Source organism: Staurois parvus, unplaced genomic scaffold (assembly GCF_062004578.1).
Source record: "Staurois parvus isolate SC_StPar_1 unplaced genomic scaffold, SC_StPar_1.0 ptg000008l, whole genome shotgun sequence".
NCBI classification, from domain to species: Eukaryota; Metazoa; Chordata; class Amphibia; order Anura; family Ranidae; genus Staurois; species Staurois parvus.
In genome coordinates this window covers 618,953-638,859 of record NW_028317804.1, presented here as the reverse complement: position 1 = coordinate 638,859, position 19,907 = coordinate 618,953, and the positions used below count along the sequence as shown (strand labels likewise).

Below are 19,907 nucleotides of genomic sequence, written 5' to 3'. Positions count from 1 at the left end.
ATAAAAACCCCCTCACCACTCCATCCAAAATTAAAAATAAAAGTTTTAGCTTTACAGTAGAAATGCTTTAAAATCGGTACCTGTTCATTCTGTAAATACTGGTAATCTTGAGCAGAGACACCATTGATTAGGATTTCTTTGGGAATATTTGCTATTCCAAACAAACCCACTTCATTAAGCTTTAGGTTCTTTGCTTCTTTTTCTAATTTCACCACTTTGCTGATAAGGGTATTCTGTGAAGAAAAGAGCGAGTTAGAAAAAGTGTACATTTGGTTATATTGTTAAAGACAAACTGAACTTTCCATTTAAATCCACAAAATACATTCCAGGTGCGACAAAACAAAAATGAGTTTTAAACCAGTTTATTTTATTCAGAAAGCAGCCACAGCTTGAGTAGAAAATCCATGTCCCCTGCCAGTCTGCTGTAGAGAAGGATCCTTGGTCTATGCATGTAAAAAGAGGTCTTTCTGTAGAGGTGCAAAACACACCCCCTGCTTAGTCACAGCTAGAGCTTTCCAATCAGCAGTGCCCATCTGATTTCAGAGCTATAGTTCTGACTCAGCAGAGGGTGTGTCAGACCCGTGCAAATAGACCAATGCTTCCACATAGAGACCAAGTGTCCTTATCTACAGCATGCTGGCAGGGGACATGCCTTTCCTGTGCTGTGGCTGCTTTCCAAAGAAAATTAAGTGCAAGAAGGTGCACACCTTTTGTTTTGATGCACATAAGCTGATTTAAACTGAAAGCCTAATTGGAAATTAGGGAAATTGGAAAATCTTTCCTTGCAGTGGGTCTTCATCTGCACTGCAACAGTTAACTGCTTGTTTAGTCTATGAGAGAGTAAAAGCACTTTAACCTGATCCTTCCCTCCCCAAGCAGATGGTGCTCTCCCACAATTTAGCAGTGGACTATCCCTCGAAGTCAATACATCTAATGCAGGGCTATGAACCCTGCTTTGGTCTTGTTGTCAGGACCTTAGACCACTGGAGCATTGGGAAGAAGATACTGTGGGGACCAGTCTAGCGGTGCAAAAGACTGGAGGATCGAATAATTAGATCTTCTTTTCAAACAAAGTAATACTAAAGGTTCACTTTAATTTAAAAAAAAATCCTGGCCCCTCCCCCCTGCTGTGTGCCCCCAGAGCAAGCTGCTTGATTTGTGTGTGCTCGCTTCAGACGCACAGCACAGCTTCGCCCCACCCCCTGCACCCTTGTCACAAGTATGCCATTCCTGCAGAAAGCATGCGCCAGCTCTCATAAAGAGCAAATATCTCCTAAACGGTGCACATTTAGAAGATATTCATTCTACCAAAAGGTAAGCTTTATTATAAGCTTGCCTGTAGGTAAAATTATATAAAAAAAGAGTTTACTACCACTTTAAGGATGGAGGGTGTCTAGACAAAGTCACATGTGAGGAACTGCTTTGCTGCTTTTCATTGGAAATAATGTTAATGGTGTATTTTGTATGATTGCTTTGCCACAATAAATTGTAGGATTGAATGGATGCCTCTTAGACAGCCAACCTTGATATTTTATTTATAAGTCCACTGTAATGTGCTTGTAGACATGGGATGATGGTCTTCCAATGTGACCTTTATCTGTTAGGACTGAGAGATGATCTCATGTCTATAGGTAGATTCAAGTAGTTTTGTTTAACAGATTTAAGGGAAGAAAGTAAAACAGGTTAGAACACAATGAGTGGTATTCTGTCTTTCATGCCTTATGTGTTCTAGATTATTTGATTGGTTGTCCAGATGAAAATTAGAAGCTATTTTGGTAGGACACTTCATATATAAAAGTCTTATAGTAAGAAGCTGAAATCAGATTTATGCATTTAGTTTCTCTCTGATGTCTTTGACCAGAGCCATAGACTACTTGAGCCATTATTGTAAAATATGACTTACATCTTGAGCTGAAAATTTAATCAGGCTGTAGTCTCCCCTCTCATATGTTTCCAGACTATCTCCATCATCCCAATATAGCTCTCCATGAGCAGCTCCATCTTTTGTAAGTGCCACCAACAGTATCATACCATTTTTACGCATCTCTGTTGTAGTCATACCTGGTTCCTTGCGGAGCAAACAGAAAAAAAGAGCATATACTTTGTTAGACTAATGTGTATGCTATATTAATATTTTTAAAGCAACAAAATAAAATGTATAGTTGGCTTCATGAAAATTGGTGAGTTTCATGGCGACAGTAAGAGAATACTGTCTGGTATCTTTACATTATGTAGATGGCCAGGTGAATGTGCACTTACTTTGGGAAGAGATGGCACCAGTATTCAGTATGGGAAATAGGCAAGCCAGCAGAGGCAGTGTGATTTTTTGGGGAATGTTCTTCCTTGGATTCTGCCACTCATGTGGATGTTACCTGACATGTACTACCAGCCGAAACATTGTTGTTGATCAACCCCTACCCCTTCATAGAAACAGCATTCCCTGATGACAGTGGACTCTTTCAGCAGGATATTGTGCCCTGCCAAACTGGTTCAAGAATGGTTTGAGGAACACATTACACGAGTTGAAGGTGATGACTTGACCTCCAAATTTTCTAGATCCAGAACAAGGATATTTTGACAGCAAAAGGGGGACCTACTCAGTATTAAATGGGAGGTCATAAACCTATCGATGATCTGTGTGTGTGTATGTGTATATACAATACACATACAGTTAAGTCCATTTATATTTGGCACAATTTTAGATTTTTTCAAGTATTTACCAAAACATATTCAAGCTATAGTTATATAATGGATATGGGCTGAAAGTGCACACTCTCAGGTTTAAGTTGATGGTATGTACATCAAAATTGAAGGAAGGGTTTAGGAATTATAGCTTTTAAGAGTAGCCACCCCCTCCCCATTTTTCAAGGGACCAAAAGTAATTGGACAATTGAATCAAAGCAGTTTCATGGCCAGGTGTGGGCTACTCCATTATTTCGTCATCAATTAAGCAGGTAAAAGGTCTGGAGTTGATTGTAAGTGTATTTGCATTTGGGATCTCTTGCATGGACAGCTCCTTTGGATGCATGATGTAGGTTCACAGCAAGTGAAACAGACCATTGTAAGGCTTCAAAAAACAAACAAATCCATCAGAGAGATAGCAGCAACATTAGGAGTGGCCAAATCAACAGTTTGGTACATTCTGAGGAAAGAAAAACTCACTGGTGAGCTCAGCAACATAGAAAGGCATGGACGTCCATGGAAGACAACAGTGGTGGATGATCGCAGGATCCTATCTATGGTAAAGAAAAACCCATTCACAACATCCAGACAAGTAAAGGACAGTTTCCAGGAGGTGGGTGTATCATTGTCAAAGTCTAAAATCAAGAGAAGACTTCACTAGAGCAAATACAGAGGGTTCAACACAAGGTGAAAACCATTCATAAGCCTAAAGAAAAGAAGACTTTGCCAAAAAACACCTAAAAAAGCCAGACCAGTTCTGGAAAAGCATTCTTTGGACGGATGAAACTAAGATTAAAAAAAAAGAAAAAAAAAAGGCTTGGAAGAGCTCATGGTCCAAAGCACATCCAAACATCATCTGTGAAATATGGTGGAGGCAGTGTGATGGCATAGGCATGCATGGCTTCCAGTGGTACTGGGTCATTGATGTTTATTGATGTGACAGAAGACAGAAGCAGGCGGATGAGTTCTGCAGTGTTTAGAGATATACTGTCAGCTCAGATTCAGCCAAATGCAGCAAAGTTGATTGGACGGTGCTTCACAGTACAGATGGATAATGATCCAAAACACACTGCAAGAGCATCCCAGGAGTTTTTGAAGGAAAATAAGTGGAAAATTTTTCAATGGCCGAGTCAATCACCTGATCTCAACCCAATTGAGCATGTATTTCATTTGTTGAAGGCAAAACTAAAAGGCAGAAAGACCTGCAAGGAACAACTGAAGACAGCTACAGTTAGAGCCTGGGAAAGCATCAGAAAGGAGTAAACCCAGTCTTTGGTAAAGTCCATGAGTTCCAGACTTCAGGCAGTCATTGCCAGTAAAGGATTCTCAACAAAATAATAAAAATGAACATTAATGATTACTGTATTTTCATTTGTCCAATTACATTTGAGCCCCTGAAAATGAAGGGACTGTGTATAAAAATGGTTGCAATTCCTAAAATTTGTACTTGATATTTATGTTCAACCCCTTGTATTAAAGCTGAAAGTCTGCACTTCAAATTCATTTGGATTTTTTTGTTGTAATTTTTTCTGGTGTCATACGGATCCAAATGTATGAAATTTGTGCCTGTGTCTAAATATATATGGACCTAACTGTATGTGTGTGTGTTAGCCTGTTTATTAATCACTCTTTCACAAAAACCGGTTCACTCTTTTGAACAACATTTCCAGGCTTGCAAACAAAGGTATTTACTATAGCACTTCACAAAAACCAACAGAGTGAAGGCACTTTTTAGGTTCCCTAGTCTGGGCACACTCAGTCATGTCACTACTGAGACGTTTGAACTAGGTGGAGTCAATGCCTGCTTGTATAAAGTGATATATTTAAAAAAATCCAGACAAATTTAGAATTCTTCTAATGCAGTTATTCTTGAAAATGTTCAGCATATGTATAGGAAGTATAAATTGCTTGAAATCATGTCAATAAACAGATTTTTCTCTGCTGTTCCCCTGGTTCTAAGAGGTGAACTCATTTAGACGATCACTAAGTTTTGTGACCATTAGTAAATTCAGAATTGTCAATGGGTGCTTTAGTAAATCTTTTCTTTGTCTAAACGTAGATGGTTGTGCAAGGAGCTGTAACCATTTGCCAACAAGGTGCTTTAGTAAATCAACCTCATTGTGTCTGATGTGGCCACAGTTCAGGCCAGAAATGGCAATGTTCTCAAAAGGAGGAAAGCATTATGGAAAGAGGAAAGTGTAGTAACCCATAGCAACCACTTGGAATTCATTTTACTAAAACCAGGACAGCATACGTTGGATTCTGATTGGTTGTTTGCTCCCTGCATAATTTACTGAATATGGCTGATAAATATTACCTTTGAATTCCAAGCCACTCAAGCAGTTTAATACATTTTTATAATGTGAAACTGCTTTGCAGGAAACATGTTCTGATGACTCGTCACACCCATATTGCATAAACCTTTTTTGGCTGGGTGTAATAAATATTTGAAAACAGTGAGGTGTGATAAGTAATATTAATTAGGGGAGGACAGGTATATGGAAATACCCCACCACTTCTGTAATCCTGGATTGGGAAAGCATGCACAGATACAAAGAGATGCTATTATTCTATGGAATTTAAATTAAGTATATGCTAGCTAATAATGGGTACAGCTACAGATTTTATTTAACCATGATAAATGAATATTCATGTACAATCTTCTGTATAGCTGTCTTAGACAAACAAGTCATGATATATTTTCATGTGCTCCAAATGGTACCAAAATTGGCTGTGGAGTATTACAGGGTTTTTCTTTTCTTTGAAGGAAAGGCAGGTAAAAGTCTCCTCTTTTCACTACCCTATACCCTGCTAAGGTTTTGAGCCTATACATATAAATTCAAATGGGTGTAGATGAAACTTTAGGATGAATGGGCATTTGTGGGCATCGCTAATTAAAGCAAAACCAGTAAATATATTGCAAGTTACGGTATATTACATTTACTTGTTTTACACTTTTTTTTCTACATTTCTTCAGTTGCTTCCTGGTTTCTGGTCTAGAAATTATGTTATACATCATGGGCATTTTTTTCTTTCAACTGGAGGAGGGGAAGAGGGTCTTTCCCAGCTAAGCACACCCTCCTGCCTGCGCTAAGGGCAGATGGACTTCAGGAAGTAAATTCTACATGAATCATCTGTCTTTACTCAAGATAGCCATGAATAGAAGTGCTCAGGAGTGTTATTTTAAAGTGTTCTCAACAAAATAAAGTTTGGAGACATGGATGAATGGGTGAGTTTGCTTTGAATATTAAATTTTAATTAAATCGCATTTTAAGTTTGTGATGCTCAGATACAGTTCAGTTCTGCTTTAAAGTAATGTCTTTGCTCTAATCTCATTTTTTTTGTTTGGAAAGGTTTAAAGACCATGAACATGCATAATTTTATGTGACGTCACGGTTCTGCTACTTGTTTGATTCATAATAAATACTACACTTATGGCATTTTATTTTGGTTGCCTTGTAGTGGTGTTTGATGGCGAGAGTGGAACAGTGCCAGCTATGGAGATGCGATTAAAGTTGGTGGGAGAGAAGATTGATGCCAGCGTTCCAATATGTCCTGACCAGCGGCACATCTCATGAGCAGCACATATTGGCGTGAACATGTATTTTATGTTAGTGGCAGAGTTTTGTACATACACTGTATCATGGAGTGACACCTATGCACGGGTGTTGAATTCTATTCTACATAAGAGTACTACACTGTATATCTGTATTTGTTGTTGGTGTCACATTGATTACACAACTTTGTGTAAAAAAAAAAAAAATAATAATTTTCCAAAATTTGTGGCAAAAAATATAATCTTCTATGGACTCAACATGCCTCTCAGCAAATTCCTTGGAATGACTTCTTTCAAAAAAGGGTAATTTGGGTTTATTTTGTACTGCCCCTGCATTTTAGCACCTCAAAAAATGTGATGGGCAATCAAAAAGTAAAACCTCCCAACTTTTTGAGACGAGAGAGAGAGAGAGAGAGAGAGAGATCATTTTGCCCCTGTACAAATCATTAGTAAGACCAAAAATAACATTGGGGAACTGGAGAAAGTGCAGAGAAGGGCAACCAAACCAAAGAGGCATGGAGGAGCTCAGCTATGAGGAAAGATTAGAGGAACTGAATGTATTCTCTCTTGAGAAGAGGAGATTAAGGGGGGATATGATCAACATGTATAAATGTACATCAGTGGCTCATATAGTGAACTCGGTGTAGAGTTATTCACCCTGAGGTCATCACACAGAACAAGGGGGCACTCTTTACGTCTGCAGGAAAAGAAATGTAATCTCCAAACACAGAAAGGTTTCTTCACAGTAAGAGCTGTGAAAATGTGGAATAGAGTTGGTTCTGGCCAGCTCAATGGATTTCTTTAAAAAAGGCCTGGATTCTTTCCTAGTTATATAGAATATAACTGGATACTAACATTTATAGGTAAAGTTTATCTAGGCAATATCCGATTGCCTCTCAGGGGATAAGGAAGGATTTTTTTGCCCTGCAGGAGCAAATTGGATCATGCTTTGCTGGGGGTTTGTTTGCCTTCCTCTGGATCAATTGTGGTATGACTTTTTTTTTTGGTTGAACTGGATGGACTTTTGTCTTTTTTCAGCCAGGCTAACTATGTAAGGTGGGAATGAGGGACACCTATTCGCAAAAGCTTGCACAAATACTGCAGCATGGAGAAGAAATATCCCAGGGAAGTAAATAGTGAGAATATTAGGCAAGACCAGCTTGGGGCCCAGAAGTGGGACCTGGGAGAAATGATAGAACCGAACAAGCATGGAGTAATGGAACATGGGTAGACAGTGGATTTGATTTACTAAAGGCAAATAGACTGTGCACTTTGCAGTTGCACTCTGTAAATGCAGTTGCTCCAGAGCTTAGTAAATGAGGTAAAGCTTCACTTTGCAAAGAATACCCAATCACATGCAAGGAAAATAAAAAAAGCATTTTTGCTTGCGCATGATTGGATGATAGAAGTCAGCAGAGCTTCCTGTTGTTTATTAAGCTCTGGAGAAACTGCCCTTGCAGCATGCAACTTCACTTTGCAAAGTGCACAGTCTATTTGCCTTTATTAAATCAACCCAAGTGAGAGATCTGAAAGAACAAACACAACAACTATCCACATCAATGAACAGGAGTGCAGAGAGCATGCACAGCATGTACGATCTGGTTGGTGATATCGCGCTGAAACGTAAACAGGTGAATAAAAGACTGGGAGGGGGGATGGGGGTAGGCTTACTGTTTTGCCTTCTTGTAAAACCTGTAGGTGGATTTAGGCTTACTTTCAAAACTTTGCGTCTATTTTTTCTCCCTTTAAAAAAGCTTGTTTTTTAAAGAATCAGTAGTTCCAGATGAAATACACATAGACCTGACTTATCCCAGTGACCCAACCTTTATCAGGTGAGTTACTGTGTGATTTCAATTATAGACAGTTTGCCTGAAAGGAGCGGACTACTGCTGTCTCTTTAGATAGCCCATAATGCTTTTGGAATTCTTTGTTTTATTTTTCAAAGATTGTATGCATATAGTAAAAAACAAATATAGCACACCAGGAGAAAAACATATAAACTTAAACTAATCGACTAAGATAACACAAAACTGGTATATTTCAAGACGGCAATTGAATGGAATTCAGGTTTTTGCTTACAGTTTTCCTTGAATTTTGAGCACCAGAACTCAGACCAAAACTGAACAATTTCTGCCAATTCACAAACCTGGGCAATTCAAACTGAGCATCAGATGAAAAAGCAGAGGCATGTCAGCATGGTGAGTACATCCAGAGATATACATAGCTGAAGTTACAAGGAAAGTTAATGGATTGGTGATGCCCTGCCATGCCTCCTGACCCTTGCTATTGGTCAGTGAGGCTACTAATCATAGTAAGGCACCAGCATGGAGGTTTGAGAGGTAGGAACAGTGAGACCACGCCTAAAGTGTTACTAAACCCAGGACCCCGAATTCACTATATCTGGTCTCCCACAGTACACAGAACGTGGAAGTGCACTTATGTTAGTAAATATAAACTGCTAAATACCTTATCTCATCAGCAGTTAGAGCAGTCTTGTGACTTCTACCAGTGTTCAGCAGAGCACATGTTAAAGCTTTTAGGAGGAATTTTCATTCTGCTGTAGGAGGATACATGACCCATGATCTCTGTCTGCACAGTGCTGATTGGCCCTGTGCTGATCAAATGCATTCTCCCAAGGAAAAAAAAAACCTTTATAGCAATACACACCATGTGCAGAGTGTCTCCACACCATATGTCTTACCAGGAGATAAGAGGGGGACACTGGAAGAAGGGGAGAAACAGAGAAGTCAGGATCAAACTGCGGTTTTACACAATGCAGAGGATTAACCCCTTAGGTTCCACAGTGAGTATCCTTTACTATATACACAGACTGATTTTACTGTTATGGGTTTATTAACGCTTTAACTTACAGTAGACTCAAAGGGGTTTATTTACCAAAATGAAAATGAGCATTTGCTTTCCAAGGAAATATTCACTTTGCAAGGAAATGTTCCATTAGCTTAGTGAATGAGATAAAGCTGTGCTGACTTCCATTGTCCAATCATGTGCAAGCAACAAAAAAAAAAGATTTCTTTGCAAAGCATTTTTTTTCCACATTAAATAAGCTCAACAAAAATTCCTTTGCAAAGTGAGCAGCCTCTTTGCCTTTTTGTAAATTAATCCCCAATTGTCTAAATGTGCATATATGTTCAGCTCTTTGACAAGTTCTGTCTTTGCGACAAGCTTTCTTTAATTTAACTAGCTTGTAAAAAAAAAAGAAAAAAAAAAAAAGGTATTTAATTTCTTCAGTGTTTAAATGCTATATGGAAGTTAAAGTCTTCCTAGGCAACATATTTGATTAGTGAGCTGCAGGTTCTGCTGAGCAAAGCATCTACTTACCTGAGCTGGTATGATATAGCCACCTCTAATATGGAAATTAACAGTGTCCAAAGGAGCTGGAAGGGTTTTCCATTCACCTTTACTTTCAAATACTGCACCCTGTAATATTTTTTTTTATAGACAGGATCAGGATTAGTTTAGAAATAAAGCTTTTAAATGTTAATGTAGATATTTTATAACAAAATATGAAAATACATAATTTACAGACATGGAAATTAGAGTAGAATTAAAGTAGGCTTTTTTAAAGTTATGGATAGGCTGGAGAAGACAGAACACAGTACAAGACACAAGGGGGATTTTCCAAATGAGGGCACAGACAGCAGTAGTTATGTAAAGAGATTGAAGGAATGGTGTTCAAAAGTTACAGTGTTTGATGGTTCTTATGGGAAAATGGATATAAATAAACAAATTGTGACTATGGTAAGTCCAGCAAAAAGAAATCTGCTGTGCAGACCAGTATAGTAATACACCTAAAACTTCCGCTAAAAGTGTATGTATTGCTACTTTTTTTTGTTTTAGGTAGCATAGGGCAGGAGTACAACCTCTGCCAGATTTGTATTGCTGAATGTGTCTCCATTGAGTAAAACTATCCCATTTGTTTGTCCTGGTAACAAACAGAAAAATCATAGGAAACCCAAACTTACAGCTGCGCCGGAACCAGAGTGAAAAGGAAATCTTCCCTAGGCACAGCAGTTCTGGTGACAAGCTGAGAATATTTTCACTTTGTAGGAATTTCATTTCACTCCCTGATGTGTTTTTAGGAGGTGAAGAGAAATCTTTCCAACAGGACACAGACAGCAATAAATAAATTGAAAGGGGCATTAATCCCTAATCTAGCAACATTATTATTCTCAAGAAAACATTTTATGATCTCGGGAAACCTCTAAAATAAATTTATCATCTACAGCTTGTGGTACATGACTGTGATCAGTGAGTTGTAGATATAAAAATAAATATGTAGATTTAACAAACAATAAGAAAATATAAAACAGAAATAAATACTAAATTGTTCAGAGAAAATAGTTTATGCTGTATAGTAGAAAAAGGAAAGTGACCTGCAGACTTCCATGTAACAACTATGTAGGCCTCTTCCATCCCCTTTTCCCTAGAAACCTTTGCCCAAGACCCCTTAGCTGTTACAGGTTGTCTCTCTTTTCCCTTCTTACCTACTTACCTTACCTACCTGCACCTTCTCACTTCCTATGCTGTTCTCCCCTCTGCATGGGTTGAACAGGAGAGGGGTTCCCACTGCACCAGGCACCACACAGGCTGGGAGCAAAGTTGGTTTTACAGTTCTAGGGATTCTTGGACTGACATCACCAGAGAGATGGAATTATAAGCCTATGCTTATAGTTTTGGCTCTCTGGCGACGCTATGCTAAATGTCTCCTCCATTCTGGTATTATTTAGTGGTAGCTGCAGGGGGAAAAGTGAAACTACTGTTGGGCAGATAGAAATCGGCTGTTTCTGGAGCCTCTAAAGCATTGCACCAGCGATCAGCACATCACTGGTGACATGCAGGTCTCCCTTTGACCTGTCACTCTATTTATTTGCTCGTACATCCCATACAGGCACTTCTTACTTACAGGAAGATTAATGAACTACTTTATTCAGAACTACAAGCCGACAGCCACAAAGGCTGTGTAGTGTTTTCATCCACAGAACACTGAATGAGTGATGCAGCCGGGTGGGCAGAGCCCCTCGCGGCCACTTTTTTTAACCGCTTCCCAACCACCCTATAGCAGATATACTGCTACAGGGTGGCAGGGGTGCGCAAAATCACGTGTATATATACGTGCTTTTGTGTTTCCAGGTAGGGAGCGCGCGTGCACACCCTACCCACGCCGCCATTTGTCATCGGGTCCCAGTCGGTGATTCCCTGCCGGCGCCTGGTGATTGCTGAGCATCTCCGACAGGGAGGAGGACTGCTTTCTTTAATAGTCCTCCTCCCTGTCAGCTCGGGCACACTGCTCTGGATGGCTGTGCTTGTCTGGGGGGAACACCAATGTCCAATCTCACAATCAGCAATTGGTGTTTTGCCCCAGACGACGTGCGGGTGTACGAAACGCGTAGGAGGAGCCAATAACGCCGTGACGTCACGCTGCCGGAGCAACGTGGAGCTCCGGTGGCCATCTTTGATTCAGGACGGTTAGTCCCATTGCCTACACTGCATACAGTCACTTTACCTGGATGTTTGTCATTTATTTTTTACCTGGATATCTGCTGTTCTTACCTGGATGTTTTACCTTAATAAATCAGTAATACTACACTATGGGTACTCTTCTACTTTAACTCCCCTGGGGAGTATTAATTTGCAGACAACCCAGCATCCAGTTTCCAGAGAGGGAGCCCCCTGTACATCTGGTGAGCTGCACCAATCCATCCCTTAAAGGGATTTCTGGCACCCTTCCAGTTTACATCAGAGGCCCCAGGATCCATACCCATCCTGTGAGGGATTCAACCCCATTCCTGCCCAGATTTGGATGACCTTGATGATATCAGGATTTGTTCTACTAATGCGCAGCACTGTGTGCTGTTCATATTATCGATTGCATAGGAGTTTGAGGAGCATTAAAAACATGTCTCAAGCTCCCACGTTCAATGTTAGTGTGAACAGGGCCTTATATTTGTGCCCTGTGGCTACTAGGGAGATTTGAAATCTACGGTTTTCGACTCTACTAGGTCTTTTTGAGTTAGCATACTGGTTTGAGCTCAAAATAAACAGCATGCATGATGAAGAGAATCACCAATGGTGTTCAATGAGATACAAGGGGACCCCTGTTTAGATTTTGTACAAAGGCTCTAGGGTTCTGTGACAGGTATGGTTGTCAAAGAAAGAAAACATAGCCATAGCAATATAGAAAATGTGTTTATTACAGATGTATCTTCCAGTCAACTAAAATTATAAATATATATTTATTTAAAATTATAGCTCACCCCAATTGGACTGTACCACATTCCAGCAGGAAAATATCCCGTCACTGCTGTTTTTCCCTGCTCCACAACTGGGGTGATCAGAAGAGCCTCTCCCCACATGAATTGGCGGTCAACTGTCCATGTGTTTTGGTCTTGAGGAAACCTGGAAGAGACGAGAGAAGTCAATGAACCGAGTCATTTGAAGAACAATAAATTGAAAAGGTACTCACTCCATAAATAGGGCTCGGACAACAGTTTCCCCAGAAGTATGAGCTTTATAAAACAAGGTGTACATAAAGGGAAGTAGCATATATCTTGCTAGTGTAGCTTTTCGTATTGCATCCACAGCATGTTTGCTGAAAGCATATGGTTCCTGGGACTACAATGGAGACACAAAGAGCATTGTTAAGTAGATGCATAAATAGGTCAGTTTTTATCTTACACATTAAGACATTACAATGTATGTGATCTGTGATACATCCCCTGCTGAAAAAATTGTTTTGCTGTGAAAGTATATTGAGCAAAGATGGCAGAAGATGGGAGCAGCTTTGGTGTACAATAAGCCAATTTAAAGTGTATCTCTAAACAAAACTGTTCAGTAGGGACGGAATAGATCACCTGTCAATTTGTCATTGATCTTCGTGTCCCTGCTGAGGAGCATCAGCCTGTTTTGTGTATCATGATGGCCATTGTCATGGTACACAAAGTTATAGGAAGTTCAAATTTTAACAGTTGTCACCAGACCAGCTATCCCCTTCTTACCTCCTTGTTCTGGTGACAACTGTCTATGAGACTATTTCTCTCACTTTGACTACAGTTCCACTAACTTTCTGTTGTGTCTCTGAAACAGGAAGAGAAGAGAAAATTCCACAATAAACATTATGAGCAACAAAGCCTGATAGGGGGTTTAAATTTTCAAAGTCTATCCTTTTCTTACTGTTCTGGCTGGCACAACTTCATGTATGATGGATATGTATTTATTGCTACGGATTAGCCCAGGCTGTTTTATAGAACTGCAACAAATTGCAGCCATTTGGAACTGTATGATAAACTTTTTGGAGAAAGTGCTTTAATCCAGGGAGAAAAATACAAACAAAACTATGCCAAGGAAAATTAAGCTAAACTTTAAGTGAAGCTATGCTTTCTCCTTGCAGGACAAAGCAACAGGATTAGATAAATGCTGGCCTTCTCAGTCGACAATATACAGCAATCATACTCGCCTTCCTTTTGCACCCAATGTATAAGCTCCAAGTCAAGAGCTTACACAGGGCTAATGAATTTCTTCCCACCCCCATGTGATAGCACTGGGTGCCTGAGCAGCCAATAATAAAAGTGACAGCACTATCATAAGAGTCAGATGCTCCCCCATACTTGGAAGTATGGGGTATTTCTCTTTGAAATGTATAGTGGAGGAAAGTATTAAATTAACCTGTTGCTTTGGTCTGCATGGGCAATGCACATAGTCACTGTAAAGTAAACATCAACCTCTGGAGGAGAACTCCAGCCAAAAATAACAACATGGAATTGAACGGCCCAATAGAATAAAATAACAAAACCAGCTTTTGCTGCAATATTCACCATCATTAACTCTGCAGGGCCTTTTCTATCACTAGATGTCCTCAGTCTACTGGCCAGAATCCTTTGGCCCTGCTTTCTCCGAGCCCAAGTCATCCTAGACCCGCCCAGCATGGAACTGGACAGTGAAAGGAGAAGCAGCACAATGATGAACTCATCTCTGTCGCTCTGCTCTTTCCTTCTATCAACATGCATCTGGTCAGCACATGAACTGACTGGCTTTTTGTGCTGCAACTTCCTCTCACACTCCAGCCCTGTATATCTCCACAGAATTGAGTTTTCATTTATTTTTTTCCACATATACTCTACCCTGATTTTCTCCTTTGCTATGGTTAATATTTCAGATGCTGAAACCTGTGATATGAAAAAGCCAATCATTTGGTTTTACAAAGGCAAACCATATTCTGACCATATTCTTATAAAAGTAAGTGACGACCTTGTCTGTTCCTCACCTTTGCATCTTTAGTGTTGTGATTTCTCATGAATGGATAAAAAGCTCCAACTTGGCTCCAGCGTATACATAGCTCCTCTGAGGCATCCCCGACAAATCCACAGAGGTCTGCCCCCACAAGAGGAATCCCATACATATTACATAGTATTATAGCTGACGTAAAAAAGAAAAAAAAAACCAAGGCTGATAGTAAGATTGCTAGTAAACTAAATGAACATCATGGATCCTACAGTAGAATCAAAGCTAGCTTTACCAGGTATTGTGTAGTAAAGTTGCTCCCAGGTGCTTTCAACATCCCCTGTCCAGTGTCCAGCGTAGCGCCCAAGAGTGGGGAAATTGGATCGAGAGATCACAAAAGGACGTTTGTTTCGGATTTTCACCAATGCACTGATATAAAATAGAAATAAAAAAATTTCATTATAATGCTATTTATTATGAAGATATTTTATGATGATAATCATGGAGCAGAGACCTGTAATGACAAAAAATCCATAAAAAAAGACTGACCAGTACAAAGAAGGATTACTAACTTGATTTGTAATTAACATACAGTGGATATAAAAAGTGTACACACTCCTGTTAAAATGTCAGATTTCTGTGATATGAAAAAATGAGACAAATAATTTCCGAACTTTTTCCACCTTTAATGTGACCTATAAACTGTACAACTCAATTGAAAAACAAACTGATTATAGTTGACATATAATCCCATGAGGGGCCTTTATGTACAGTCAGATTGTTACTGTTGTACCCTTACTTATGGTGGTCACACTGGAATGTGCCTATATGTCTTCATTGACAGAAATATTGCACTTTTGTTTTGTTTTCCTCCCGTGCATTTCAGGGAGGTGTTTGTATTTTATTGAAAATAAAAATCGACTGAAAGAGAGAAACAAACTGAAATCTTTTTTTTTTTTGGGGGGGGGGGGGGGGGTAAACAAACTAAAATAATGTAGTTGCATAAGTGTGCACACCCTGGGGATTTAGATGTGTTCAGAATTAAGAAATCATATTCAAAATTATGTTAATGGCTATGGGGTAGAGTGTCAAGAGAGAAGCCTTTTCTTATTAAGCAAAACATCCATGTTCGGCTAATTTTTGAAAAAGCACATCTGAAGTCTCCTAAAAGCATGTGGGAAAATGTGTTATAGTCGGATGAAACCAAGGTTGAACTTTTTGGCCGGAATTCCAGAAGATATGTTTGGAGCAAAAACAACACCAAAAGAACACCATACCCACAGTGAAGCATGGTGGTGGCAGCATCTTGCTTTGGGGCTAATTTTCTTCAGCTGGAACTGGGGCCTTAGTCAAGGTAGAGGGAATTATGAACAGTTCTAAATACCAGTCAATATTGACACAAAACCTTCTGGCTTCTGCTAGAAAGTGGAACATGAAGAGGAGCTTCATCTTTCAGCATGACAATGACCCAAAGCACACATCCAAATCAACAAAGGAATGGTTTCACCAGAAAAAGATTAAAGTTTTGGAATGGCCCAGCCAGAACCCAGACCTGAATCTGATTGAAAATCTGTGGGGTGATCTGAAGAGGGCTGTGCACAGGAAATGCCCTCGCAATCTGACAGATTTTGGAGTGTTTTTGCAAGGAAGAGTGGGCAAATATTGCCAAGTCAAGATTTGCCATACTGACAGACTCATATCCAAAAAGACTGAGTGCTGGAATAAAATCAAAAGGTGCTTCAACAAAGTATTAGTAGCCACTAGCCTACAGGGCACTTATACCCCCTTCCTGCCCAGGCCAGTTTCCAGCTTTCAGCGCTGTTGCACTTTGAATGACAATTGCGTGATCATGCAACACTGTACCCATATGAAATTTTTCCCTTTCTGCGCTCCCGGAGCCGCACATGCATGGTTAGAATGGGAGGACGTCATATGACGTCCTCCCAGAACAAGAGAACCGCCTTGCGCCAGTCATTGTACTATATGGCGGGCGGAAGGCGGTTAAGGGTGTGCACACTTATGCAACCATATTATTTTAGTTTTTTATTTTTACTTCAATTTGTTGTTCAACTGAGTTGTACAGTTTACAGTTGTACAGTTTATAGGTTACATTAAAGGTGGAACAAGTTCTGAAAGGATTTAGCTTTGTCTCATTTTTTTTACATCACAGAAACCTGACATTTTAAAAAGGGATGTGTAGACTTTTCATATCCACTGTACATTGAAATTCTAAATAGAAAAAGGTTATTATCTTACTTTAGGGCTCTGGGACCCAACCTGTGGCCTGAAGGCTAGACCTTTTGGTATATTTTGGGCTTTGTTGATGTCCCCTATACCTTGTAAATTAATAAATGCCATAGTTTCCCCATGTAAGCTGGAAATGAATGTGAACATTTGCATACAAATATCAATTGTACACGTTTTTATTATACATTTTCCTTTCTTTTCTTAAAGGATTATTAACCAAGTACAACCTTAAATTCTCAATTATTTTTATTAAAAAACAAACATGTATATACTATATATACACTATAACATACATATACTTTCCAGCTTTGTGCAATGGGTTTGCGTGCAGCAGCCCCAATCCTCCTCTTCTCATGTCCCATGCTGATGCTCCTGGCTCCTCCCCCTTGCAGAGTGCCCCCATAGCAAGCCAGTTGCCACATGCCACTCCATTGACACACAAAGTGCAGCTCGGCTATGCCCCCTCCTCCCTGACTGTCATTAATAGAAGTAGGAGCCAATAGCTCCGCTGCTGTCTCTGAGCCAATGAGGAAGGAGAGAGCCGAGAGACTTGCTGTTCTCATGCACATTGCAGGATCAAGATTGGGCTCAGGTAAGTATAAGGTGGGGCTGTGGAAGAACTGCACTTAGGTTTTTTTTTACCTTTTACCTTCATGCATAGAATGCCTTAAAAGTAAAAAACCTTCAGCCGTTAGAAACACTTTAATACCTCTTAGGCATGGTGGCTGCATTTGTATTCTTTTTTTCCAAGCGAAGAATGTTTTCAGCAAGTATAGAAAATACCTGTTGATCTTGCCAGAAATGTGTTCATTGTGACTTTATGAGCTGAACTGGAAGGATAAAACAATTTTTGTGAACTACTAATCTCCCCTTCCTCCGTGTAATGAAGATAACCAAAAGGCAGACATGTTTGAAGTGAAGCCTGTTGGTCAACCACGGCTTCCACCACACCCTCCATAGATACAGTGGAGAAGTGAGTGTAGCCTCCCAGTCACACAGGGACTAGGTGAAAATAGAATACATAAAGCCTGAAATAAGAAAACTAATGCAGCCATCACATCCGAGGACTGGAATATTGAAATATGTTAAATATTTTAGGGTCTATGTTTGCTTTAATTTTTTTTATGTGTTTTGGATAGATTATAGAATAAATAAAACCTCTGATTTTTTTTTTTTTGCTGTCTGTGTCCGTCTGGGAATATTCCCAAGAATTCAAGCACTGCAAGCAGTGGACTGACTGTAGCTAGCAGTTATGCATTCCTAGAAAGGCTGTATTTGTATGCATACTGGCCAAGGTACAGCTCACATGTGATGCTGAGACTCTACAATTGAAAGAACTGAAATCTAACAAATGAACTGAAATCTGTTTAGGCTTTGTTCATTTATAACATTTACTTACTTATGAGTTGCTATTGCTTCAAACAGTCCATACATATTATGAAGATTGTAGTGTGATGAGATGTTCTGAAAGCTGGAGGCACAGATGGTGGTATCACGTAACACTTTCCCAACAACATCTGTTAGATAGATAGGAGCAAAAACAAGCCAATAAAATTGTATAACAATATCACACAACATTTTTAAACATTACATTAAGGCTTCGTTCACATCTGTGCATTCTGGGAGCATGTAGAAAGACACGTTTAAGCATGTGTTCCTGAAACACTTGAAAACCGCATGTCGCACTTATGGTGCCTTTAAATCGTTAATGCAACACAAATGCGGGAAGCAGATGGGCGTTTTTCCTTGTGCAAAAACATGCGACAAATGAGGAAACGTGCAATAAAAAACACACTACCCACAGAGCTGCATAATGCTCCTTGAGATAGTTTGCTGCACTTGTCACACATAGGGCAACCCATTGAATTCAATTGGCTGTCCTATGCATGTTGCTCCTAAAAACACAGCAAAAATTGTACATTACCGCTATGCTAAGTGTAAATAGGGCCTTAAAGTGTTACTAAACCTAGGACCCTGCATTCACTATATCTGGTCTCCCACAGTACATGGAACATGGAAATTAATTTAGTAAATATAAAACTGGTAAAAACCTTTTATCATGAGAAGTTAGAGCAGTCTTGTGACTTCTATCAGTGTCCAGCCCAGCACTAGCTAAAGCTTGTAGGAGGAGTTTTCTTTCTGCTCTAGGAGGATGGAAATCCCCTGACCTCTGTCTGGGCAGTGCTGATTGGCCCTCTGCTGATCACATGCCTACATTTCAGTCTGTCTTATCAGAGGTGGTTGAAGAAATGATCAAATGGCCTTTTTACAGAATACAGAGGATTAACCCCTTAGGTTCCACAGTGAGTAACAAGCATGCTTTAGGGCATATACAGGCTGATTTTACTGATGTGGGTTTAGTAACACTATAATGTACACAGGATTATGGTTTCTAAAAAGCATGTAAAAGTTTTTAAACTATTTTTAACATGGTTGTAATCATTTATTTATGAGCTTGGTGCATTTGCTATACTCTCAATTAAGTAACTAAACAACATCTGCAATTTAAAGCTCAACTCCAGGCAAAAATATAAAGGGCACAGTTGAAACACAGTACATATATGATAGCCGTTTTACCTGTCAAAGGATTTGTGTTTCTGTCCATCCAGTAGTGAGATTCACACCACCCTGCTAGACTTGGTGACCTGACTTTTTTCTTCTGCAGTTAAGCAATAAAGCTTGATCACCTTCCTGCTCTTAGCAATTCAATATTTTGCTTAATCTTTTCTAAGGATGAGCATAAAGTGATTGTAAGGGTCCCTGCACACTGGCCTAAAAAATGCCAGTGCTCATGGCAGAAAAGTACACTACTTTTGAGTGGTTTTTGTACTAGCATATTATTTCTTCAAGAAAACCGCTCTAAAAAACGCAAATGGGTTTATTTCATGCTTTTAAATGCTGAGCCTAAAATATGCCTCTAAAATGTGCATGGACACATAAGATAACATCATTTGCTTCTACAGGCAAAATGTTAAACTTGTCTAGGAGCAGGAGCTTTTTAAGCCAGTGTACATGGACCCTAAATGCACTTTTTTTTTATAAACTAAAATAACAAACATATTATACGGACCTGCTCTGTGCAATAATTTTGCACAGAGCAGCCCAGATTCTCTTCTTCTCAGGTCCTCCACTGGAAAGCCTAGCTCCCCCCCACCCACGAGTGTCCTATTGCAAGCTGCTTGCT

At 39.6% G+C, this 19,907-nt stretch overlaps 1 protein-coding gene across 2 annotated transcripts in view; it reads right to left on the bottom strand.

The window, feature by feature from the left end:
• GAA (alpha glucosidase) overlaps window positions 1-19,907 on the bottom strand; it is a 164,553-nt gene that overhangs the window by 20,662 nt on the left and 123,984 nt on the right. For both annotated transcript variants that reach the window (XM_089668682.1, XM_089668690.1), the window contains exons 12-19: window positions 18,123-18,240; window positions 14,772-14,905; window positions 14,520-14,671; window positions 12,723-12,871; window positions 12,514-12,655; window positions 9,578-9,676; window positions 1,904-2,068; window positions 81-233 (exon numbers count right to left, since the gene is read on the bottom strand). In XM_089668682.1, the coding sequence (XP_089524808.1) occupies window positions 81-233; window positions 1,904-2,068; window positions 9,578-9,676; window positions 12,514-12,655; window positions 12,723-12,871; window positions 14,520-14,671; window positions 14,772-14,905; window positions 18,123-18,240 (1,112 nt within the window). The remainder of the gene's footprint in view (window positions 1-80; window positions 234-1,903; window positions 2,069-9,577; window positions 9,677-12,513; window positions 12,656-12,722; window positions 12,872-14,519; window positions 14,672-14,771; window positions 14,906-18,122; window positions 18,241-19,907) is intronic.